General features: G+C 37.1%; 1 protein-coding gene across 1 annotated transcript in view; it reads right to left on the bottom strand.

The window, feature by feature from the left end:
• Window positions 1-471: 471 nt before the first annotated feature.
• Window positions 472-27131, bottom strand: part of PCDH11X (protocadherin 11 X-linked) — a 590430-nt gene continuing 563770 nt past the window's right edge. Inside the window, exon 8 of the mRNA XM_030933938.1 lies at window positions 472-678. Within this exon, the coding sequence (XP_030789798.1) occupies window positions 472-678 (207 nt within the window). The remainder of the gene's footprint in view (window positions 679-27131) is intronic.

The raw sequence follows: 27131 nt of genomic DNA on the forward strand, positions 1-27131 counted from the left end.
AGTATATTACTGAAATCCTCAGATGTACTCTCCTACACTGGAGTCAGGATCTCTTATTTCCTCAGAAAGAAAATAACTGTCAATGGTTTTTCTCTCCACTAAAAATAAAAATAAAATCTAGAAAATAATTTTTATGTATCAGAAAAAATTTACACCTTCACAAATAAATGAATAAAATAAAATAAACTGGCTGTTTATATACAAATAAATATACAGGTGTACATAAATGGAAAATTCTATCTATACCTTAACAAAGTCACTATAATAAATTTCATTCACAGTAGTTATGATCATACATTAAAAATATTATCAACTGCTGCATACATGCCATCCATCTAATTCTGTATGTTTACCTTTCAAAAATGTGTCACTATGCACAATAACATAATGAATTAGCCCATGTTATTATGACTATGATAGCTTGACTTGTAAACACAGTAAACCCGTTTATATTGAGGAACCAGAGAGGTATCACTTACTAGATTCAGGATCGGAGTTGCCATCCCCTTCAGTGCGATTGCTGGGTGTGACATGATCAAAGTACTCCTCCTGAGGATAGCCAAGGGGAAGGCCATGGGATGTGCTGGTAAGGCTGCCTGCATCATGGTCCTCCAGTCCACCATCACTGCCGCTTTCCTGAGAGCCTTCTGGCAGGTGAAATGTGACACGCCGCTGGGACTGAAAGGGAGAACGAAAATGACAGGGTTTCAGATATGATCTGAATAATTGCTTAATGCCTGCAATTTAGAAAATGCATTATTTTGGCTAACTGGTGAAGACACATTAACATTATCTTGAGTTGTGAACAATTTCAGGCTTTTGTGAATAAGCATTTCTGTGTTCAAACCTTCACCTGAAGGCAGTGTTGCTTCCATTATATTTCGAAACAAGGCATGGCTAGATGCAGAATGAAAGTCAACTTGCTCTAAAGCAAGAGAAAGTCAACTTTTTAGCATATTTGAGCAAACCAGAAATTCTAATCATCATTTCAACATGTATTTATTTAAGTATTATTTGGCAATAACTTATTTTTTGAATAATAAGTGTGGATAAACATAACCATACTTTTTTGCTGTATCTGTAAGTTGCTAGTGGGCTGAAACTGTAAATAATAACACAAATTTATTCAATCGTGTAGGCTTAGAAAACTAAAAGTACATCATCTTTTAGAAGAATCTTAGGGACAAAATTTTGAATCGTAATGTATTTATATTGATTTTACTTTCTAAGAAAAAAATAATTACATAATATGGATAACAGTTAATGGTAATTATAAAAATAGACTATAGTTATCATCATAAATGGTATTCCTAGCAGAATATAAAAATATATATACAAGTAAAAATATAAAGAGGAGGCATTTGGTTTTTGAAAGAAGTTTGTAACATCTTCACCAGATCTTGTAGCAGCATTTTTGTTTGCAGCATTTCTATGCTATATGTAGTAGTCTCCAAAAATAGGCTCCCCAATGGACATCACCTCTTGATATTCAGACTTTCATGTAGCCTGAGACCACATTGAATCTGCACAGACTCTGTAATCAAACCTTGTACCTTCTGCTTTGCACCCTTGGAAAACTCACCACGGAAAATAACGGCTGCATTGAAAGTAGTTTGAGTACTGGGATCATGCCATACCGTGGGGAAGGTCAAGCTAACTGCATGGAAAGACTGTATAAAAAGAGACTACAATGCCTAGAGAGGCCCAGCTGTTCCAGCCACTCAAGTTCAGGCACCAGCTATGTACATGAAGAACCCATTATGAACATTCCAGCTGGTGGCCTTATTGGAGTCATCCTAACCATCCTCAGACATTTGAGCACCCCCTACTTAAGGCAGCAGTCACTATGGAGCAGAAACAGCTATATCTGCTGTACACTACCTAAATTCCTGACCTAAAAATTAAGACGGACTATTGATTTTTATGTCCCTGAAGATTACTGATGGTTTGCTATGTAACAATAGATCAACCAAAGCACTAAACTACTGACAGCATGAAAGCTTCAAATTAGGTATAATTTATTTAAGAGATTTACATACATCAAAGATCACAATAATTTAGGTCCTAGGCATTTTCATAACAGAATGCGTATGTTTTCACAAATTCAGGTCTAACAGTCAGCCATTTCTTCAGATGGAGCTATGAAAAGATTTGAATATCATACTTCAAACTTATTGGAAGATATACGAAAATATAATAGATGCATATATTTAAGTAGCTCACTTGAATCTTCTTTAATTTTTAGCCATTATTTTTTACATTAAAGTCTTAATAAAATATGAGAAAATGACGAATGCATGTAATATGTCATATAATATATCTTATGGAATATGCTTATGATCATAAAATTACTCCTTCTAATGAGAAATAGTCTGCTGATTTTCTACATGTAAGTGTAACAGCCAGACATAATTCTTTTGGGCCTCTCAGAGGGAGTCACGGGTGGTGTTGGTTAAGGTAACTGTTAGCAGAATTAGTACGAGCAGAAAATAAACAGAATAAAAGAAAAGCTTGCTGGAACTGAGTAATATTGAGGAGTTCAGAAGGCAGAGGTTTTTGTTGTTGTTGGTTTTGTTTTGTTTTGTTTTTTTGAGACAGGGTCTCATTCTGTCATCCAGGTTGGAATGCAACGGCACAATCTTGGCTCACTGCAACCTCCACCTCCCAGGCTCAAGCGACCCTCCCATCTTAGCCTCCCAAGTAACTGGAACCACAGGTGCGCACCACCATGCCAAGTTAATTTTTTGTATTTTTGGTAGAGATGGGGTTTCTCCATGTTGCCCAGGCTGGTCTCGACCCTTGAGCTCAAGCAATCCACCCACCTAGACCTCCAAAAGTGCTAGGATTACAAGCATGAGCCACCTCACCCAGCCTTGGTTTTAGTTTATTGGGGGATGAGTGTTAGGTTGTGTGGAAGCTGTGAGGAGTGAGATTGGCTGTATTATCTGATTAACCACACTGTACCTTCTAAGATTTAAAGCATTTATCAGGTAAATAATGCAATTGAAATATCTTTTTGTATGCTTTTCCCTGGTCAATATCCCTTTTACTGTTTGTCTTTGTATCTAGAACCCACAGTGTAAAGAGGAAAATAAAAGCTTCAGGTCGTCTTCTGATCACCTCTATACAGACATAATCCGAATGTTACCCTGAATTACAGGACATTAAAATACATGGATTACCTAGCCTGTCAGTCATCTATTATTTATTAGTACTAAAGATATTTAGTATGGAGCTACTGAAATAATCATCAATGCTATATTCTTCAAAAGCAGAGTTTCATAAAAGTTTACAAAAAGTTTAGCTGCTTCAACTCTAAAGTCTCAGAGTACTAAATAAGCCCGTGTGAAACCGCCTTTCCAAAATTATGACTGAGACAGTGAAAGGTATCTAACCTAGCCACCTCCACCTTGCTTCTAGCCTCCAAGCTGTCCTTGTCCATTCCTGGGAATAGGCTGAACTAACTTTGAGAGAAACTTAGTTTATAGTTTAAAACAAATACACTAACAGCCCTTTCCCAAAGCTGACCTCCTTCTTTCCTGGGGACTAGATTGCCTTTGTAAGATTAACATTAGTGACAAGATTAGAAATTATGGTTTAGGAGTCATGCAGCTGGAGGCTACAAGATTCTGACCCTCTCTAAACTGCTCCTAGGATCAGTGCTTGAGATATTTTGCAGATCCTGCACTTGATGGACCAGCTGGCACCACCTAGATTGATAAACCGGCTCATCTGATCTTGTGGCCCCACCCAGGAACTGACTCAGCCCAAGAAGACAGCTTTGAATCTCTATGATTTTGCACCTGAGCAATCAGCACTCCTGGATCACTGGCTTCCCCCCACCCACCAAGTTGTCCTTAAAAACTCTGCTCCCCAAATGCTCAGGGAGACTTATTTGAGTAATAATAAAACTCTGGACTCCCACACAGCCAACTCTGTGTGAATTACTCCTTCTCTATTGCAATCCCCCGTATTGATAAATCGGCTCTGTCTACGCAGCAGGCAAGGTGAACCCCCACTGGGTGGTTACATTTGCATTCTTGTAAATAAACTAAAACATTGTCAATAGCTTGTTGGATCTATGTAGAAGTTCATTTTATATATATAAATATATATATACATATAATACAACATTTAAAGAAACTATCATCAGAGTGAACAGGCAACCTACAGAATGGGAGAAAATATTTGCAATCTATCCATCTGACAAAGGGCTAATAGCCAGAGTCTACAAAGAACTTAAACAAATTTACAAGAAAAAAACAAACAACCTCATCAAAAAGTGGAAGAGGGATATGAACAGACATTTCACAAAAGAAGACATTTATGCATCCAACAAACATGAAAAGAAGCTCATCATCAATGGTCATTAGAGAAATGCAAGCAAAAATCACAGTGAGGTACCATCTCACACCAGTTAGAACGGTGATCATTAAAAAGTCAGGAAACAACAGATACTGGAGAGGATGTGGAGAAATATGAACACTTTTACACTGTTGGTGAGAGTGTAAATTAGTTCAATCATTGTGGAAGACAGTGTGGCAATTCCTCAAAGATCTAGAACCAGAAATACCATTTGACCAACTAATCCCTTTACTGGGTATATAGCCAAAGGATTATAAATCATTCTACTATAAAGACACGTGCACACATGTTTATTGCAGTACTGTTCACAATAGCAAAAACTTGGAACCAACCCAAATGCCCATCAGTGATAGACTGGATGAAGAAAATGTGGCACATATGCAACATGGAATACTATGCAACCATAAAAAAGGATGAGTTCATGTCCTTTGTAAGGACATGGATGAAGCTGGAAACCATCATTCTTAGCAAACTAACACAGGAACAGAAAACCAAACACCGCATGTTCTCACTCTTAATTGGGAGATGAATGATGGGAACACATGGACACAGGGAGGTGAACATCACACACTGGGGCCTATTGGAGGGTGGGGAGATAGGGGAGGGATAGCATTAAGAGAAATACCTAATGTAGATGACAGGTTGATGGATGCAGCAAACCACCATGGCATGTGTACACAAATGTAAAAAACCTGCATGTTCTGCACATGTATCCCAGAAATTAAAGTATAATTTTTTTTTTTTTTTTTTTTAGACGGAGTCTCGCTCTGTCACCCAGACTGGAGCGCAGTGGCCAGATCTCAGCTCACTGCAAGCTCTGCCTCCCGGGTTCACGCCATTCTCCTGCCTCAGCCTCCTGAGTAGCTGGGACTACAGGCGCCGCCACCTCGCCCGGCTAGTTTTTTTTTTTTTTGTATTTTTAGTAGAGACGGGGTTTCACCGTGTTAGCCAGGATGGTTTCGATCTCCTGACCTCGTGATCCGCCCGTCTCGGCCTCCCAAAGTGCTGGGATTACAGGCTTGAGCCACCGCGCCCGGCCTTAAAGTATAATTTTTAAAAAATCACAACATTTAACTACAGCTTTAAGAAAAATAAACTAATCATCCTCTAGGACCCCTCTTTTTTTTTTTTTTTTTTTTTTTTTTTGAGACGGAGTCTCGCTCTGTCACCCAGGCTGGAGTGCAGTGGCCGGATCTCAGCTCACTGCAAGCTCCGCCTCCCAGGTTTACACCATTCTCCTGCCTCAGCCTCCTGAGTAGCTGGGACTACAGGCGCCCGCCACCTCGCCCGGCTAGTTTTTTTTTTTGTATTTTTTAGTAGAGACGGGGTTTCACCGTGTTAGCCAGGATGGTCTCGATCTCCTGACCTCGTGATCCGCCCGTCTCGGCCTCCCAAAGTGCTGGGATTACAGGCTTGAGCCACCGCGCCCGGCCAGGACCCCTCTTATAACCAGTAAATTGAAGGGTCAGCAAACTTTTTCTGTAAAGAATTAGATAGTAAATATTTTAGGCTTTGTGGGCAGTATGATACAGTCTCTGTCTCAATAATTTAACCCTAATTTTTTAGTGTAAAAACAGTCATAGACAATATGAAACTGAATGGACCTGCCTGTGTTCCAATAAAACTGTACTTATGAACATTAAAATTTAAAATTTAGATACTTTTATGTATTATTACCTATAATATTTTGCTTGAACTTCTTCATCATTTGGCTCTAAAAGCCATGGTTTGAAGACCTCTGATCTGGAAGGCTAATTTTGTCAATATGGAAAATCTGGTTAAAGATAATTATTGTACAGTATAAAAGGGCTACTACATTAATATTCATGTTATAATTTGTTCATGACAAATTTCTGTCTGTAGTCCTGCAGAGAAGCTGTGACACAGAAATTAAAACAAATCTACTGACTGGAATAGTGACTTTATGGGATGGAAATAAATCTTGGCATTTTCATGAATAAATATTTGCCCTGAATAGCTAGTTACTTTCTGCCAGTAGCAGAGAGAAATAACACAGGATGCCTCTCCCTAAAATCTACACACCTCATTTTTAGCTCAAATGAATCAGAATTCCAGAACACAATACCCAGACATTATATTGGTGTCACTCACATAAATCATTTACAGACTAAATACCAAATCCCTAACATTCTTGTGCCCATTAAACCTCATGAAGGCATCATTTCATACTAATTATCAGGTAAATGTTTTTACATTTCATAACATGATGCAAGTGGCATTTTGGACAGGTTAATGTGGCACCAAAGAAGCTGCATGAAGATAGGCGACCCAGTGATTCTAATTATAGAATACTTGAGTATCATATTAGAGAAGGCTCATTAGAATTACCTATTATACAACCTTGCACACACCATGAGTTCAAATCTAATACACTCTAACCCAATCTTCCTTTAGATTCACTGTCATCACCAGTAACTCTGATTAGAAAGAGTAATCATATGTAGGGTTTCATTACTTTCTAAGGATTACCATATGCACGTTTGTTTTTGATTTATGTATAAAACTTTTTTTTTTTTTTTTTTTTTGAGACGGAGTCTCGCTCTGTCACCCAGGCTGGAGTGCAGTGGCCGGATCTCAGCTCACTGCAAGCTCCGCCCCCCGGGTTCACACCATTCTCCTGCCTCAGCCTCCCGGGTAGCTGGGATTACAGGTGCCGCCACCTCGCCCAGCTAGTTTTTTGTAGTTTTTAGTAGAGACGGGGTTTCACCGTGTTAGCCAGGATGGTCTCGATCTCCTGACCTCGTGATCCGCCCGTCTCGGCCTCCCAAAGTGCTGGGATTACAGGCTTGAGCCACCGCGCCCGGCCTATGTATAAAACATTTTGAATTTCAAACTATTAAGAATACTTTAAGATTCCAAGTCCCCACATTTTATAATAGTAAACAACTTCATTCTGGATGTCAGAGGATTTCTGCTTTTTTTTCCATAGGTACTGTCTCTTAGACAAATGATTTATAATTACTAAATATATCGTAAAGTGAAATGTGCAAATAGCTGGTTAGAAACTAAAGATTTTCACATGCATTATATGGCCAGCATACATATCCCATGTGAAGATCATAATTCCCAGTGTAAAAACTCACAGATGATGTATCAGGCCTTTTTATTTGGTAGCAGGCCTTTACTGCTTGGCCCTGAAATTTGCAGTCATAAAACTTTCTACTTTACCAATTCAAGTCATTTTGCAGGATGGATCAGTTGACCTGTTAGCGTAATCGGGTTTTCACTGCCTCTTCTCTTCTCTTCTCTTCTCTTCTCTTCTCTTCTCTTCTCTTCTCTTCTCTTCTCTTCTCTTTTCTTTTTTTTTCTTTTCTCGAGATGGACTCTCGCTCTGTCGCCCAGGCTGGAGTACAGTGGTGTGATCTCAGCCTACTGCAATCTCTGCCTCTGGGGTTCAAGTGACTCTCCTGCCTTAACCTCCCGAGTAGTTGGGACTACAGGCACCCGCCACCAAGCCCGGCTAATTTTTGTACTTTTAGTAGAGACGGGGTTTCACCCTATTGGCCAGGCTGGTCTTGACCTCCTGACCTTGTGATCTGCCCGCCTCAGCTTCCCAAAGTGCTGGGATTATAGGCGTGAGCCACTGCTCTCGGCCTCACTGCTCCATTTCATAAAATTTGAATAGTCTCATTTCTCATGTTTCTGGGGTTTTTACCCTTCATGGCTATTTTTTTTTAAGTACCATAACACATCACTAGCATGTGTTGGAGGCTTTTTATGAAGTTACATTGTAGCTTCATAAAATACATTGAGTCAGGTGATCTCCTAGCTCTGATTATTCTGCCATTACATTTTTCATGGTATATGTTTTGTGTTTGGCGGGGGGGGGGGGGGGGGGGGGGGGGGGCTGAGCCAGACATATGTTTTGTTGATTAGAAGACTACATGGCATTATAAGCAGGCAACTTTCCTTCTTTCCTTGAATCATAACTCATTTCAGCTCAATCAGAATGGAAATAATCTATTTGTAGATATGCAAGATGATGCTTCTTCTTTCAGGAATATTATTGCTTATAAATTGTTAAATTGGCTATTACCACAGTTGTGTGAACTTTGAAAATGAAATAGCAATATTGTGAATGTTTGAGAAACTACAATTCTTTGACTAACATTTAAAATATGACAGAATTGAAACTTAACATGCTTTGAAACTGGCATGTGTCAAAAAAGCCATTAAGTTATACTAAAACCAAATATTAAAACTAAAATAGACAACGGTTTCAATGAAAAGCCTAATTATCAGTCAAAAAAAATTAGTAGAAATATCTACATTGTTTTTGGTACTAACCACATCCATATTTAGTGACTTACATTTAAACTTATGAATTACCAAAGCACCTTGACTATCCAATAGTTATCTGATAGCCTCAGCTATCCTAAAAGAACCTCATATCAGGAAGTAAGTGGGGGAATAAAGGCATGAAAATCCCTGAAGTATTTATCACAAAGTTTGTTTTCAGAATCATATCTACCATACTGTGCTTTTATTTTTAACTTTAACAACCTTGGATATCTGCTTCTCCAGCTCACAATGTGTATTAGGAGGGTTGGTAGCTGCTAGAAAAGAAAACATTGACAGAAGGAGAAATTCCCACCAATTTTCTTTAGCTCTGCCTTTAGCTACAGAAAATATGTGTGATTGTTCTTCTGTATGACAAGCCCTCCTGTGTTTGAAGATAGTTAAGACTCATGTATAAGTCTTCCTATTCCAGGCTATAATTCCCATCCTAATTTGTTATGGTTTTCAGAGCTTTTACTATCCTATCAACCCTTTTCTTTTTTGTCCCTGTAGTCTACTAGCATAATTAACAAGATCAAACCTATACTACTTACTCCATCGTCAGTGATGAAATAGGCTTGGGAAATGATGGAATCATGGATCTCATATGATCCAAATAATCATTTTATTTTTAAGAATATTAGTCAATAGTTAAGTTTTTCTAGTTGTTATTTGAAAATATGTTTCCATAAAATAAGCCACAAGTTTGGTTTGAACACTGCTTTGTCTCTGGTGTCACTCCTTTATATTTGCAAAATAATTCTCCCTTTGCTGTAGTTGCACAATATGTCTGTTTAATTGATACATTTTAAACAAACCAAATGTCATTCAAGCAACAGATGGTTTCTGACTTGGATTAGATGTTGGAATAATTTTGTAGCATACAACGAAAGAGGAAAAACCTGGCACTGTCATTAATTACATAAACACTTGGATCAAAATATTTCTTGTTTAATGTTAGTAAAAAATGCAACAAAAAGTTGTGAGGGTGAATAAATATCAGTTTTAAAATAATAATTACTAGAATGTATTCCTAATAAAATTGGAGAATGCACACATCGGCTAGTATGCCAGCAATTTCTTTAGTGTGTTGAGTTTATGGATAGTGGTAGCATGTTTGTTTTAGACCCATTCTTGTGTATATGAAACATGTTTACTTCATCTTTTTTACCTGGTATTCATTAGCACATGAAAAACAATTGCTACTTATGTAATATGTGTCACTTCCTGGAAATTAATATGAGATGAATAGACCAATGTTTCCTTTGAACTTTTCTTACATTAAAAAAAAAAAAAAAACTGAAGTTCTATAATCATCATAGATAATCAAATAATAAATTAAAATAGTTGCATCTTCCAGTAATAATATTCACCAGTGTGGAAGAGAGTAGCAAGCAACGTTGTGGTAAATATAGTTGCGGGTGCAGTTGTGGCGAGGAATTGTAATCAACTAATATCTGTAGTGTTGCTGTAGTCTTTTACTTGTGGATCTCTCTACAGAGGTGTATTTCTTCTAAAAGCAGACTCTCCTCTACTTATTTTCCATACAAACAAAAATATCGCTACATACTGTCTACCACACCCACATACTCCACATGCACATACACACATACACACACACAGTATTAAAAATAACCTCAAAGTGACTGACAAGTTAAAGAATTTTTTTTTAAAAGATCATTATGCTATGGTCCCAGGAGTAAATTGATATGGCACTGTCCTTTTCATTTTTCTTAAAAAGGTATATACATATACTTTTTAATTATTTCTAAATTAAGGATGGGAATAGACACTGGTAGAAAGATAATAGTCTCCAACTCTAAAACCCATAAATCAATCTTATATATTTACCTCCAATATATTATTTGGACTTTTTGTAACACTACTTTTGTTGCCTTTCATAACATTTGGGAATTAGATAAGGGCATACAAATTTGGATAAAATCGATAGCTAGCTACTGCAACCAGTAGCTATCAAGTGGTTTTCAAAACATCAGCTACGTAGAAATCACCTAATTTGTTAATCATGCAAATGTCACAAGATCCTTGGAGTGTTGCTTCACCAGACAGAAACCTCTGTGGCTGATGGTGCCTTTGCTCGAGTTTTGCTAGGGCCCACTGGGCTTATTCCACCCACTCAGCTTGGCATGCTGCGCTCGGGTCTCGCTACCAGCCCAGATCCCATGCCTGCCAAGGGCAAGTCAGATGCAGGGAGGAGAGGGGTGTGTGGGTGAGCAAGCACAGGTTCCGGCCACTGCGCATAACCAGGTACGCTGGCTGTGGTGAGGTGCGCAGCTGCAGGTGCCAGCATGGGTGCTGGATCCCTGCAAGGCTGCAGCTGAACCAAGTATACTGCAAGTCAATTGGGCACCAGGGAACGTGCTGGTGCCTGGAAGCTTGGAGATGCCAGGAACCACAGAGCCCCAAAGAGGGTGTCACAGTCCTGGCTCAGGGAGCTGCTAGGTCCAGGCTCCCTGAGGGGCACAGCTCTTCTCTTCTCTCTTTTCTCCTTCTCGTCACCCGCAACGTGGCAAGTTGGGGTGGGAGGGTGGTGTTTCAGTCCTGTTTGTGTCACAGCTCTTTCAGTCCTGCCATTTGGTGGGTCCTGAGTCCTGTGTCCAGGAAGAATGAGGTATACAGACAACTGGAGAGTGAGTAAGGTGAAGAGATACTTTGTTGAGTGACAGTGCAGCTCTCAGAAGACCCAGAGTGGGTAGCTCCTATCAGCAGTTAGGTCATCCTGTCGTTTGCCCAATTCTGACTGAGTCCTGGGGTTTTTACGGGCTTGAGACAGGAGCAAGTCCATGCTGATTGGTCGATGGGAAGCCATGGGCAGGCCAGAAAAAGCACATATTCTCACTCTGGTCTGAGGAACTGGCCAACAGGCCCCCAGGCTTCAGGCCTTCTTTGACAGAAAAGTGGGACTTCACCAGGGACCTGCCCCTTTCTGAGCAGAAGCCCGTATGCCTCCTGATGCTATCAATCATGTCAACCCTGGTGCCCACTATCAATCATGTCGTCCATGGCACCCAGGCTGTTCATGCCAAAGGGCATCTTCAGGCCCATGCCCAGCTGACCTCAGCACCCCCTCTGCTTTCCTCCCTTGTATGTGAGTGGTCAAAATCTGGAGGGGGCTGAGGCAGCCGTGGGCATGTCAGCACCACCAAATGCTCACACACATCCCACCAGGTTGCCACAGTGCCTAGGCTTGACCTCAACTCTGCTCCAAAATTGGAGTGGGCAGCTGGAGAGCTGAGAGGCCAAGCAGCAGGAGCAGGCACTTTAAAGCCTGCTGGGGCAGGAGGGCTTCCCAGGTCCCCAAGAGCACAGGATGCTGGGAGCAGGAATCCCAGCTGGACCCCTGAAACTGCACCTCAGAGGGTGAGGCTCTCACTCCTCTAACTCAGAAGGGGACGGGGCTCCCACCTGCTCCTGGTTCCCACAGGCTCCACGGAGCATGCAACCCTGGTCACACCTCCCCCACTGCAGCTGGTGTCATGGCAGTGGCCACTCCAGACAGCCATGGCTGCCATCACAAGTTCCTAGGTTTCAAAATTCAAATATTCTGTTCTGTTTTAGTAAGTCTGAAGTAAGATTCAGATTATTTAAGCCATATGGTCTATGGTAGAGTGAATGTTTCTGGTCACCCTAAAATTAATATGTTAAAACATAATTACTAACATGATGGCATATAGAATTTGGCCTTTGGGAGGTGCTTAGGTCATGAGGGCAGATCCCTCACGAATCAGATTAGTGCCCTTGTATAAGTGACTTCAAAGACCTCTTATTCCTTCTGCCATGTGAGTACACAGTGAAAAGATGCCTCCTTGTCTATGAACAAGGAAGTAAGCCTCCACCAGACAGTGAATTTGCCTATAGCTTGAACTAGGACTTCTCAGCCTCCAGAACTCTGAGAAATAAGAATTTCTTATTATGTTGTTATGTCGTTTATGTTGTTTATAAGCCACCTAGTTAATAGCAATTTGTTATAGCAACCTGAACAGATTAAGACATGGTTCTTTGACAATTTCAGAAACATATATATTTATATGTATGTATGAGACAAAACTGGGAATGCTGATTAAGTTTTCTAAATATGTTTATAATAGACTCTTTTTTTGGCATTTTAATATGAATGACCATATTAGAGAAATGAAATTCTAATGTGTCAGACTGTACTCTAATTAGAACAATTTTAGAATATGATTATTTCATAATTTTTATTCTATAGACATCTCTTTTTGCCACAATATTATATTTAATCACATCTCTTACCCTGACACTCACTAAAGGACCATTAAACAAGACAACTTCCAGTGAATCTATAAAATAAAAACTCACAAACTGAAATCATTATTTTTCTTAAAAATCAAAAATAAATCTACACAAAAATATCTTTTTAAATTTATAATATTAATCATTCTAAGGCATTTAAAATCATTATGGACAACATTTCTGGGATTTTTATTGCCCGTATACTCTCTTTGTAGATCAAAAATACATTGTATTGATCAGAGAAATCATGATTACAATTTGTTATCTATTGAATAATTAAGTCCTATAACAATCAAAAGTCATAGGGTTATCTTAAAAATAAGAGACTAATTCTGAAACATGAATAGATTCACTTGGCAAAATTGATGAACTGTCTTTGGATATATATATATATATATATATATATATATATATATATATATAAAATTTTATGTTTTCAAGCCACTACATTCATTACCTACACAGTTTATTCAGTTCACTTTTAATTCACTTTAGTTAGTTGCTATTACTAGAATTATTTTGCATTCAGGAGATGTTCCTGCTCACTTTTGATAAATGATACATATGATCTAGTTATGACATTATTAACACAGAGATGGCCATAGTATAATATAATGAAAAAATGTGGGATGGGAGAGCTTCACAGATATGAAATTATCTGTGGATAATTTGATCATACTAGCGTGATGCTGTTCTGAAGAAAAACTACGACAATTGCAATGGTACTATAAGGATTAAAATAAAATCAGTAAAAATACTTTTTTCATATTATATGCATGTGTGAATAAAGGAATCACATATTTTCTATTTAATAAGAATTGATTGTTGTTTGGTACAGCCTTCTTAATACAAAATTTTGCTTTTATTTACAATGAAGACAAGTTGGATCATAGGACTGTTAAAATTAGAGCTATGAATCTCATGGCATTGAAGAAAAAATGTTGCTAAAAGAGACTTGTGTTTATGAGCTCTATAAGCTGCAATGTTGGGGCACCTTCATTCATAATAAATAGTCCCAACTAAATATAATTACTCCAGGTCCAATACTGAGCTCAACTAATGTTAAATGCAATGAGTCTTCCAAAAGTTCTGATTTCCGAAGTGCATTCAATGGTTTATTTAAGGTATACAAATTGAAAAGATTACATTCTACAAGATACAGCAGGTCGTATTTTACAATTTTAAAAGAGTAGTGTTGTCTCTAGCTCTCAGAAGTTCCTATTAAATTTCAAAATGATACCTTTCTGTCCTTTCCTCTTACAACTTGACAATTCTTCAATAAGTAACTAACACATAGAATCTACATAACTGTACCTGGCAATTATATAGAATATTCCCTTGGATGTCTGAAATGTTTTTAGTATTACTGATTCCCAACATTACTGGAAAATTATCTGTTTTTAAAAAAATATTTTGAACTTGTTTCCAAATCTTAATGTAAATCACAAGTGACTCATTAGTAACTGACATAAGGGTCAGGAGTTAGAACTGGTGGTACTTTGAAAACTGCCATTAGCTAATAATGTCTAAATTTAAAGGATGTTAAATTAAACATATTGGAACATTAAGTTATTGCCATAAATGAGTACAGGATTTATTTATTTATTTATTTATTTGTGCAAAATTGATACTAAAAAGAGGAAGAACCAAGTGCTATTTATTTTACCTACAGAAAGAGTAGCGCACTCCTAACATTTGCTTCCGTTTTGACATCAGTCTTTGAAATAAGTTTTACTAATCTAGACTTCACCTTCACTTAGTGATCACAGACAATCAGGCAGCTTAAAATCCTAATAGAAATATGGCACAAATAATTAATTTAGCTCTACTGTTCAAAGATGAATTTGCTGTGTATTAGTGCTGCTAGTTTTGTTGTTGTTGTTGTTCAATAGCTTCGTGAAAATGCAAATCTTCAAATCTCTTCAGTGTGTTTGTTAAATTTGGTTAGTTTTCATGCTCCTCTAAAATTGCTTATTTATGAATCTATTAACATTTTGTTGCGGTAATGAGGCAAAAGCAAAATAATTACATCACTTTGAGAAAATAACACAAGTAACTCGATGTTAAGAGGGTAAACTCTAAGTTGGAAACTGGTCATAAGAGACGGGATAAATTCAAATTAAAGACAATTGCTCATCCCACAATTGATTTTTTAAAACAAGTTTGACATGTCAGTTTGTGGTACATTTTATGAAATAGATTTTTCTCTGATCCAAATAACAGCAAAATATATTATGATGTACACATTTAAAAATATGATCTCAGACCTAATAGGGGAAAGAAGAGCAAAAAGAATATATCTTGATGGTAGGAAGAATACACACACACACATGCACATGCATTCACATATGCACAAGGTTTTCGAAAGTCTAAGCACATAAATATTTCTTAATTTCTTTCTCAGGTTATTTTAAAAAATTGCCTTTAACAAACAAGGCCAGGCACGGTGGCTCATGCCTATAATCCCAGCACTTTGGGAGGCTGAAGAGGGTGAATCACAAGGTCAGGAGTTTGAGACCAGCCTGGCCAAGATGGTGAAACCCTGTCTCTACTAAAAATACAAAAATTAGGTGGGTGTGGTGGCTGGTGCCTGTAATCCCAGCTACTTGGGAGGCTGTGTCAGGGAACTGCTTGAACCCGGGAGGCAGAGACTGCAGTGAGCCAAGATTGTGCTACTGTCCTCCAGCCTGGGTGACAGAGTGAGACTCTGTCTCAAAAACAAACAAACAAACAAAAAATCAAAAGTCATGTAAACAGGTAGACACTTTAAATATGCAATAATCTTTAATTAGATACAACTAGCAAGTATTTTTAGTGTAATAATTGAAAATACATATAAACATAAACTAATCCTTAAAAACATAAATGAATGGAATGATTAAAAAGTAAGTGAGGTAAACCCTTAACAATTTGCATGTTTAATTTTATATTTAATAATCCCAAATATTTAGGATAAACTTTCATTTTTCAATTGCACATTTTAAAAATTTTGCCATGTCAATGGCAATTCACATTATGAATTCACATCTAAGAATTCACATCTACGTTTGCTTATCCATATATTCATATAATATCAACAAAAATCACTGATTTATTTCACACCAATAATTTCAAGATAGTTATTAATAATTCAATTTGATAAGCCTTTGAACATTTTCATAAGTTTTATACACAATTTAAATATGGATAAACAAGATCTGAATTCTATTTCACACATGGTGATATGGATTATCATTTTAAAACCTGGCTCAATTAATTTCCAAAGACATTTGTTAAATGGCAGCAGCGTAACATTTGTTAAATGTTGCTTATTACACTTGAACGCATCTCAGATCCAGAGGATCTTTCTATTATTTTCAACTGAACCAACAAAAAGCTCATGTTCCAGAAGAATCGTTCTTCAGTCAAACAAATATAATCAATTATCATACCAGAAATGTAGCATATTGTGAAGCTTCCACATCTAATATTCATTTGTTAGGAGGGAAAAAAAAGACTTTTCATTAATATTCTAAAGTATTGGTAAAGGTCCTCCTGACTATTACCATGCTAAGTGCAAATATCTGGAGACAAAGAGTGAGCACTCTCTGGGAGACAATGGGTAAATCATCTTTGGATAAAAGAGAAATGATAAGATAACAAACTCGTACTGTGGAAACTTGAAGCAGTATTCCATGGTGGAAAAGATAAAATGTGAGTTATACATAATTCAACTGAAAATAATCTTCAGAAATTTAAAATTTTGTAAATGTTTTTTAAAGGGCTGCATTATTGATTTTTAAAATTCATGTAATAAAAAAAGAAATGACCAGGAAAATATACAGTTCCATGATTCATTTCTGAAAAAAAAAAAATGACAAATATAAAACTGAGGTTTTGAAAATGCAATAAAAACAACATAAAGGCTATAGGAAACCATGGAAGTTATAACCGGTCACTTCATTAAATAAAATTATATGTAAAAACTTCAAAACAATCTTGTAGGAACATGTATCTTTGGTCCTTAAAATGTCTCATTTTGTAGTGCAACATCTACAAACAAGCAAATTATTATTGTTTTAATTGCCACAGGAGGTGTGGTGCAAAACTGGTTATTGGAATAGGATGAGTGCTGTGAAGTCTTAGAAAAATAGGATACAATTTCATTTAGATGAATGAAAGTAAATGAATACAGTTCACTTGTTTGAACACTGCCTTCTGTTTAAAACATTAGTTGATTCAGTAAAGCATTACTTTTTAGTTTTACACTGAAATATATAGGCACATTTCTAAGGATCAAATAATTATCTTTCTGATATAATTACTTGATTATTAATGAGCTGTTTAAAAAAATCTAAGTGATTAATACCTCAGCCTCATTCAGGAAAAACCTACTTCCTAATTTCTCTCAGAGATCTTAAGATTCAGAAGCATCCTTTTAAGAGTTATATTCTGCTCTTTTCTTACTTTGAAATCTAATGCAGTGAAGGATTTTAAAACACATCATTCCAAAATATGCTCTTTGGCATAAGAATTATTTTGAGCTAAAGGCATTTGAAAAACAGCAGGTGCAAGAAGTTCACTCTGACCTTCATTCTGTTTCTTAACAGCAGGACACAAAATTCCCATGTGAAAGATATCCTCTTTGTACTGGAAGGCAAGAAACCTTGTCTTCAAGGACAGAAAATTGAGACTGAGGGAAATTTGTACAAACTTTGTTAAACCAACCTTATCTTGTTAGTCACAACTTTATCCAATTAACTCCTCTAGCTCAAACCCCTTTGCCTTGTTACATTTGCACAATTTACTACATTTTGTCCAATACAGCATGTAAGTTTTCAACTCCAACTGTGTCTTTAGGTCTTCATTTCCTTATTTATGAAGACTCCCATGCCATGTAAAACTTGTATTGAATAAATACGTATAAATTTCTTCTATTGACCTGTCTCGTGTCAGTTTAATTCCCATATCCAGCTGAAAAACCCTAAGAGTAGGGGCAAAAGTTTGCCTTCCTTTTAGCAGTCTCTGAAACATATTTTTATCTTCTAGTATCAATGTACGAATATATGATTATTTTTAAACATTTGAAAATTCATTTGATTGACATACCAACTTGAGTCAGCTGATTCAATCTAGTTAATAGTCATTTATGGTGTAACATTTTTTAAATTGAATAATCAAATCTAAGTGCTGGGCCTTTTTACCCTGCTATGTCTCTTCAATTTAGCTGAAAATAAATGCTCTATTAATAATAGAGTTTTCGACGATCTATCAATGATACATGCTTAAAATTAGTGGTTTTCAAACTTCAGACAAATATAATGTAACAATTGATAAGCTAATTATTAAATACTTATAATGCATTGCTACCTCATTTAAAATACATTGTATAAATAAGACACTGGGGACGGGGCAGTGACTATGGGGATCGGGTGCCCGAGGCCACTGTGGCTGCTGCTGCTGCCTCTCCTGCTCCTGATGCTGTGGCTGTTGTTATGGGAGCTGGAACCTCCACCATGACCGTTTATCCCACACACAACAAAGGCCCTAGAACTTCCAGGATCACATAGTTCCGGTCTAGCGGCTGGGAGAAGACGGCAAGGCCTGGCGAGGGGAGGGGAAGGAGACAGGCACCCGCTCGGTACCCGCCAGCTCCACGTCGCGTCTCTGAGTGCTCTCGCCACTTGAAGAAGTCAATTTTTATATTGTATTAGTTAAGCTCACTTTAAAACATGTTCTTCAAAACAGGGTAAAATTGAGGGTTAGATTATTGTCCTGTATCTATCAAAGAGAAGTAACAGGAGTTGCTTATCACAAAAAAACAGCATATTGCTTCCCTTAAGAATCTTTTATTTTCCTTCATCATGTCTATCAGCACACTTTTGTGATGCTCTCTGAAAGGAGATTCTGATACTGATAGTCATGAATTCCTCGCTACACTACATGGATTCTGGCTTTAATTTATTTTGCAATTAGCATTGAGCTTAGGAGAAAGGTAGTTTATTTAGCTAGTTATCTGTTGCTAGAAATCATACTAAATAAATAAAATAGACATATATTTCTTACATTATAAAGAAAATTCAAATATCATCTGTATATCATAATATAATTATGGTAATTTCATTCATAGATCCTCTGTTTGCACTGTGATCCAAATCTGTCTTCCTCATATATGCAAAAGTACCTAAACCCTTATTACCCCAAAGCCATCAAATCAACCACCTCCAAGTGGCACTGCTATTCCCACCTACACTTCTCTAGTTTATGCACAGCACATAAACATATTCTATTACACTATATCACTTACTGATTTATTATGCTTATTGTCTATCTTCATGAGAGCAGAAGCTTTCCTCTGTCTTGTTCACTGTGATATACTCAGTACCTTGAACAATACCAAGAATGTAATGGTTAAAAGTCAATAAATATCTGTTGAATTAAAAGTACACTAATGAATTTTTGAGGACTCACATTTGCAAAAGAGAGTACCATAATACCTGAGTTCAGTGAGATGTCTGAGGAATATAATATTTTAATGAACAAACTCTTCTAGTTAAATAATGGAAACAAATTTAAAAGGTAGCATCCTCTTTTCCTACTTAAATCACTTCAAGAGAAATGAACATATGGATAAAAATGCCAAATGGACAACTGGAAATTATTTTCTGAATCTCATTAGAAAAGTCACCTATACTCTAAAAGGTCAGTTGCAATTCGTGGTGCGTATGAGAAGGAAGAATTTTTAAAAAATATAATATGGTTGTAATAGTAAGTCCTGACTATGAGCAATTACTTAAAATTTAAATGGATTAAACACCTTAATGATAAGACATTACATTGGCATAGTGAATGAATAACCAGGAACTAAATATGTACTGTCTACAATAGACTCATGTTAGAAGTAAGAACACAAATAGGTTGAAGGATAAAAGGTGAAAACAGATAGTCCATGCAAATAGTGGCCAAAACAAAGCAATGATAGCTATGCTAATAGTAAGCACATAGATTTTACCCCCAAAAATATTACAAGACACAAAAAAGGACAATATGTATTGATAAATGTCTATTCACCAGAAATATATAATTATTAGCATACATGCACTACATATCAGAGCTTCTAAATATATGAAGCCAACATCAAGAGAATTGAAAGGAGACAGTACTACAAAAATAGCAGGAGACTTCAATATTTCATTGTCAATAATGGCTAGAAGAACCAGAAAGATGATCAGTAAGAAAATATAGATCTTCAACAACACTATAGACCAATTGGATCTAACAAACATATACAGAACACATCACCCAAGATCAAAAGAATACACATTTTCCCAAAGTACATATGGAGAAATCTTCAGGATAGATAATATATTCGGCCATAAAACTAATATTAATTAATTTAATAAGATTGAAATCATACAAAATATCTTTTGCAATCATAATGGAATGAAAAGATATATCAAAGCAGAAAAAACTTGATAATTCTCAAGTATGTGGAAATTAAACAACACATTTTTAAGCAACTACTGGGTCAAAAAAATCACATTATAAAATATTAGAAAGAAAAAATCACATTAGAAAATACCTTGGGAAAACGAAAATTAAAACATAACATGCAAAAAAAAATATGAGATGAAGAAAACCAGTGCTAAGAAAATTTTTTTTGTAAATGATTGCATTAAAGATCTAAAGTTCACAATCAAAATTTACACCTTAAAGAATTGAAACAGGAGAGGGGCCAAGGTGGCCAAATAGGCACAGTTCCCATGTGCAGCTCCCAGTGAGACCAACACAGAAGGAGGGTGATGTTGGCATTTCCAACTGAGGTACCCAGTTCATCTCATTGGGACTTGTTAGGCAGCACGTTCAACCCATGAAGGGTGAGCAGAAGCAGGGTGGGGCATCGCTTCACCTGGGAAATACATGATGCTGGGGGACCTTCCTCCCCTAGCCAAGGGAAGCCATGAGTGACTGTGCTACCCAGTCACATTACTACACTTTTCCCACAGTTTTTGCCATCTGCAGATCTGGATATTCCTTCCTGTGCCTATATCATCAGGGCCCTGAGTTTCAAGCAAAAAACTGGGTGACTGGGCAGACACCAAGCTAGCAACAGGAGTCTTTTTCCTACCCCAGTGGCACCTGGAACTGCAGCAAGACAGAACCATTCACTCCCCTGGAAAGGGAGCTGAAGCCAGGGAGCCAAATGGTCTTGCTTAGCAGAGCCCACTCCCACAGAGCTCAGCAAGCTAAAAATCACTAGCTTGAAATTCTCACTGCCAGCACGGCAGTCTGAAGTTGACCAGAGATGATTGAGCTTGGTGGGGAGAGGGGCATCCACCATTATTGAGGCTTTATAATGCAATTTTCCCCTGACAGTGCTAAGGAGGCTGGGAGGTGTGGACTGGGCAAATTCACCACAGTGTAGCAAAGCAGCTGCAGCCAGACTGATTCTCTAGATTCCTTGTCACTGGCCAGGGCATCTCTGAAGGTAAGGAAACAGCCCCAGTCATGAACTTACAGACAAAACCCCCATTTCCCTGGGACAGAGCACCTGAGGGAAGGGGAGGCTGTGGGTGCAGCTTCAGCAGATTTTATCATTCCTGCCTGCCAGCTCTGAAGAGCAGCTGATCCTGAAAAAAAGGGATTCTCCCAGCAGAGCACACCAGCTTTGGTAAGGGACAGATTGCCTCCTCAAGTGGGTCCCTGACTCCAATGCCTCCTGACTGGGAGAGATCTCCCAACAGGGGTTGACAGACACCTCATGCAGGAGAGCTCCAGATGGCATCAGGTTGGTGCCCCTCTGGGACGAAACTTCCAGAGGAAGGAGCAGATAACAATCTTTGCTCTTCTACAGCCTCAACTGGTGATACCCAGGCAAACAGGGTCTGGAGTGGACCTCTAGCAAACTACAGCAGACCTGCAGCAGACAAGCCTGACTGTTAGAAGAAAAACTAACAGACAGAAAGAAACAACATCAACATCAGCATAAAGGACCCTCATGCAAAAGCCCCATCCAAAGTTCATCAGCCTCAAAGATCAAAGGTAGATAAATCCATGAGGGTGAGAAAAAACCAGCACAGAAATGCTGAAAATTCCAAAAACCAGAATGCTTCTTTTCCTCCAAATGATCGCAAATCCTCTCCAGTGAGGGCACAAAACCAGACAGAGAATGAGATTGACAAATTAACAGAAGTAGGCTTCAGAAGGTAGGTAACAGCAAACTCCTCTGAGTTAAAGGACCGTGTTTTAAGCCAATGCAAGGAAGCTGAGAACCTCGATAAAAGGTTACAGGAACTGCTAACTAGAATAACGAGGTTAGAGAGAAACCTAAATGACCTGATGGAGATGAAAACCATAGCACGAGAACTTCGTGAACCATACACAAGTATCAATAGCTGAGCCGATAAAGCAGAAGAATGGATATCAGAGATTAAAGAGCAACTTACTGAAATAAGGTGTGAAGACAAGATTAGACAAAAAAAGAATGAAAAGGAAAAAAACAAGGCCTCCAAGAAATATGGGACTATGTGAAAAGACCAAACCTATGATTGATTGGTGTACCTGAAAGTGAAGGGGAAAACAGAACCAAGTTGGGAAACACACTTCAGGATATTACTCAGGAGAACTTCCCCAAACTAGCAAGACAGGCCAACATTCAAATTCAGGAACTACAGGGAACACCACTAAGATAATTCTTGAGAAAAGCAACCCCGAGACACATAGTCATCGGATTCTCCAAGGTGGAAACGAAGGGAAATATGTTCAGGGAAACCAGAGAGAAAAGTCAGGTTCCCTACAAAGGGAAGTCCATCAGACTAACAGTGGATCTCTCTGCAGAAACCTTACAAGCCAGAAGAGAGTGGGGGCCAATATTCAATATTCTTAAAGAAAAGAATTTTCAACGCAGAATTTCATATGCAGCCACTTTTGAAACTAAGCTTCAAAAGTGAAAGAGAAATAAAATCATTTACAGAAGAGCAAATGCTGAGGGATTTTGTCACTACCTGGCCTGCCTTACAAGAGCTCCTGAAGGAAGCATTAAATATTGAAAGGAAAAACCAGTACCAGCCACTGCAAAAACACACCAAAACAAAAAGAGTAATGACAGTATGGAGAAACTGTATCAACTATTGTGCAAAATTATCAGCCAGCCTCATAATGACAGGATCAAATTCACACATAACAACATAAACCTTAAATGTAAATGGGTTAAATGCCCCAATTAAAAGACACAGAGTGGCAAATTGGATTAAAAGTCAAGACCCATTGGTGTGCTGTATTCAAGAGACCCAGCTCATGTGCAAAGACACACAGAGACTCAAACAGATGTAAGAAGATTTACCAAGCAAATGGAAAGGAAAAAAAAAAAAAAAAAAAAGCAGGGGTTGCAATTCTAGTCTCTGATAAAACAGACTTTAAACTAACAAAGATCAAAAAAAAACAAAGAAGGGCATTACATAATGGTAAAGGGATCAACGCAACAAGAAGAGTTAACTATACTAAATATAAATGCACCCAATACAGGAGCAACCAGATTCATAAAGCAAGTTCTAAGAGACCTAGAAAGAGACTTAGACTCCAATACAATAATAGTGGGAGACTTTAACACCCCACTGTCAATATCAGACAAATCAACAAGACATGAAATTAACAAAGTATTCAGGCCTTGAACTCAGCTCTGGACCAAGCAGACCTAATAGACATTTACAGAACTCTCCACCCCAAATCAACAGAATACACATTCTTCTCATCACCACACAGCACTTATTCTAAAATTGACCACACAATTGGAAGTGAAACACTCTTCAGGAAATGGAAAAGAATGGAAATCAAACAAACAGTCTCTCAGACCACAGTGCAATCAAATTAGAAATCAGGATTAAGAAATTCACACAAAACCACACCACCACATGGAAATTGAACAACCTGCTCCTGAATGACTATTGGGTAAATAACAAAATTAAGGCAGAAATAAATAAGTTCTTTGAAACCAATGAGAACAAAGAGACAACATACCAGAATCTCTGGGACACAGCTAAAGCAGTGTTAACAGAGAAATTCATAGCACTAAATGCCCACGTCAGAGAGCTGGAAAGATCTGAAATTGACACCTGAACATCACAATTAAAAGAACTAGAGAAGTAAGAGCAAGCAAATTCTAAAGCTAGCAGAAGACAAGAAATAACTAAGATCAGACCAGAACTGAAGGAGATAGAGACAAAAAACCCTTCAAAAATGAATGAATCTAGGAACCATTTTTATGAAAAGATTTTTAAAAAATAGATAGACTGTTAGCTAGACTAGTAAAGAAGAAAAGAGAGAAGAATCAGGTAGACATAATAAAAAATGATAAAGGGAATAGCGCCACTGATCCCACAGAAATACAAAGTACCATCAGAGAATACTATAAACACGTCTTTGCAAGCAAACTAGAAAATCTAGAAGAAATGGATAAATTACTGGACACATACACCCTCCCAAGACTAAACCAGGAAGAAGTCAAATCCCTGAGTAGACCAACAACAAGTTCTGAAATTCAGGCAGTAATTAACAGCTTATGAACCCAAAATAATAATAATAATAATAATCCCAGAACCAGATGGATTCATAGCCGAATTCTCCCAGAGGTACAAAAGGGAACTATTACCATTCCTTCTGAAACTATTCCAAGCAATGGTAAAAGAGGGACTCCTCCCTAACTCATTTTATGGGGCCAGTATTATCCTGATACCAAAACCTGGCAGAGGCACAACAAAAAAAAGAAAATTTCAGGCCAATATCCCTGATGAACATCCATGCAGAAATCCTCAATAAAATACTAGAAAACCGAATCCAGCAACACATCAAAAAGCTTATCCACCATGATCAAGTCAGCTTCATCCCTGGGATGCAAGGCTGGTTCAACATATGCAAATCAATAAAGGCAATCTGTCACATAAACAGAACCAATGACAAAAATCACATGATTGTATCAATAGATGCAGAAAGGCCTTTGATAAAATTCAACACCCCTTCATGCTAAAAATCCTTAATAAACTAGGTATTGATTAAACATATCTCAAAATAATAAGAGCTACAACCTAATGATATCATAGCCATTGTAACATCATAGCACAATGCATTACTCATGTGTTTGTGGCAATCCTGGTATAAACAAACCTACTGGCCAGGTGCGGTGGCTCACACCTGTAATCCCAACACTTTGGAAGGAAGGCTGAGAAAGGATGATTGCTGGAGTCCAGGAGTTCCAGACCAGCCAGGGCAACATGGTGAGACCCTGTCTTTACTTTTTAAAAAAAAAATACAACAACAACAGCAAAAATCTACTGCACTGCCAGTGGTATAAAAGTATAGCACATACAATTATGTACAGTACATAGTACTTGATAATGATAATAAACAACTATGTTATTGGTTTATATATTTTTATACTATACCTTTAATTGTTATTTTAGAGTATATTCCTTCTACTTATTAAAAAAAAAAAGTTAATTGCAAAAGAGCCTGAAGCAGGTGTTTCAGGAGGTATTTCAAAAGAAGACATTGGAATCATAGGAGAAGACAGCTCTGTGCATGTTACTGTTCCTACACACCAATATCCCTAATGAAAATCCACAACAAAATACTATCAAACAGAATTCAACAATATATTAAACAGGTTATACACCAATACTGAGTAGTAATTATTCTGAGAAGAAATGCAAAGACAGTTCAACATACAAAAATCAGTGACTGTACTATACCACCTAACAGAAACATACCTCATCATATCAATGGATGAAGAAAAACATTTGACAAATTTCAACACTGTTTTATGATTTAAAAAAATTAACCCAAGTACAAATACAAGGAAACTATTTTAACATTACATCATATATGAAAATCCTGCAGCTAATATCATATTCAATGGTGACTGTCTGTAAGATTTCCCTCTGAGATCAGGAATAAGATAAGGATAACTGCTTCCACCACTTGTATTCAATATACTACTGGAAGTACTAGCCAGAGCAATGAGGTAAGAAAAAAGAGTGAAAGTCATCTAAATTGGAAAGGAAGAAGTAAAATTATCTCTGTTTTTAGATGGCATGATCTTAGATGTATAAAATCCTAAAGATTCTACAAAAAACAAAACAAAACAAAAGAAAAACCTGTTAGAACTAATAAGTAAAATCAGCAGAGTTGCAGGATACAAAATAAGCACCTAAAAATCAGTTAGGTTTCTAAACACTAACAATGAACGATGTGAAAATAAAATTAGAAAAACGTTTCTGTTTACAATAGTATCAAAACAAGAATATATGTATGTATAAACTTAACCAAGGAGGGGAAAGGCATACACTGAAAACTACAAAATTTTGCTGAAACAGATAAAAGAAGACACAAATAAGTAGAAAGCTATTTTGTGTTCATGGATTAGAATACTTAATATTGTGCGTGTTTCAACACTTCCCAAAGAGATCTACATATTTAGTGTAATATCTATCAAAATCTAAAAGGTGCTTTTTAGAGAAATGGAAAAATCCATCCAAAAAACATATGGAATTTCAAGAGACCTGCAATAGTGGAAACAAATCTTGAAAAGAAGAATAAAGTAAAAAGTCTCACACTTAGTTACTTGTAAACTTACTACAAATCTACAATAATCAAAGTGGTATGGTACTAGAATAAAGACAGATAAATAGACCAAAAAATAGATTAGAGAACCTAAAAATAAAGGTTCACATGATAGAGAACCTAACAATAAAGGCTCAAATGATTTTCATCAAGAGTGACAAAACCATTTAATCAGAAAAGAACAGTCTTTTCAACCAATGATATTGGAAACCTCGATACTCACATGCAAATGAATGAAGGTGGACCCTTTCCTTACAACACATACAGAAAAACTCAAAATGCATCAATAACATAAATGTAGGACCTAAAAATATAAAATTATTAGAAGAAAACAGAGAGAAAAAACTTCATGACATTGGGTTTGGCAATGAGTTCTTAGAAATAATGACAAAAATATAGAAATAAAGGAAAAAATTGATACATTTGACTACACAAAATTTTAAACTTTCATGAGTCAAAAAACACAATCGTCAGAATGAAAATGCAACCTACAGAGTGGAAGAAATATTTTCAAATCCTACATCTGACATAGGGTTAATATCCAAAGCATCTAAAGAACTCATACAACTCAACATCAAAAATAATAAATAAGTAAACAA

This window comes from Rhinopithecus roxellana, chromosome 7, assembly GCF_007565055.1.
Source record: "Rhinopithecus roxellana isolate Shanxi Qingling chromosome 7, ASM756505v1, whole genome shotgun sequence".
In the NCBI taxonomy this organism is placed as follows: domain Eukaryota; kingdom Metazoa; phylum Chordata; class Mammalia; order Primates; family Cercopithecidae; genus Rhinopithecus; species Rhinopithecus roxellana.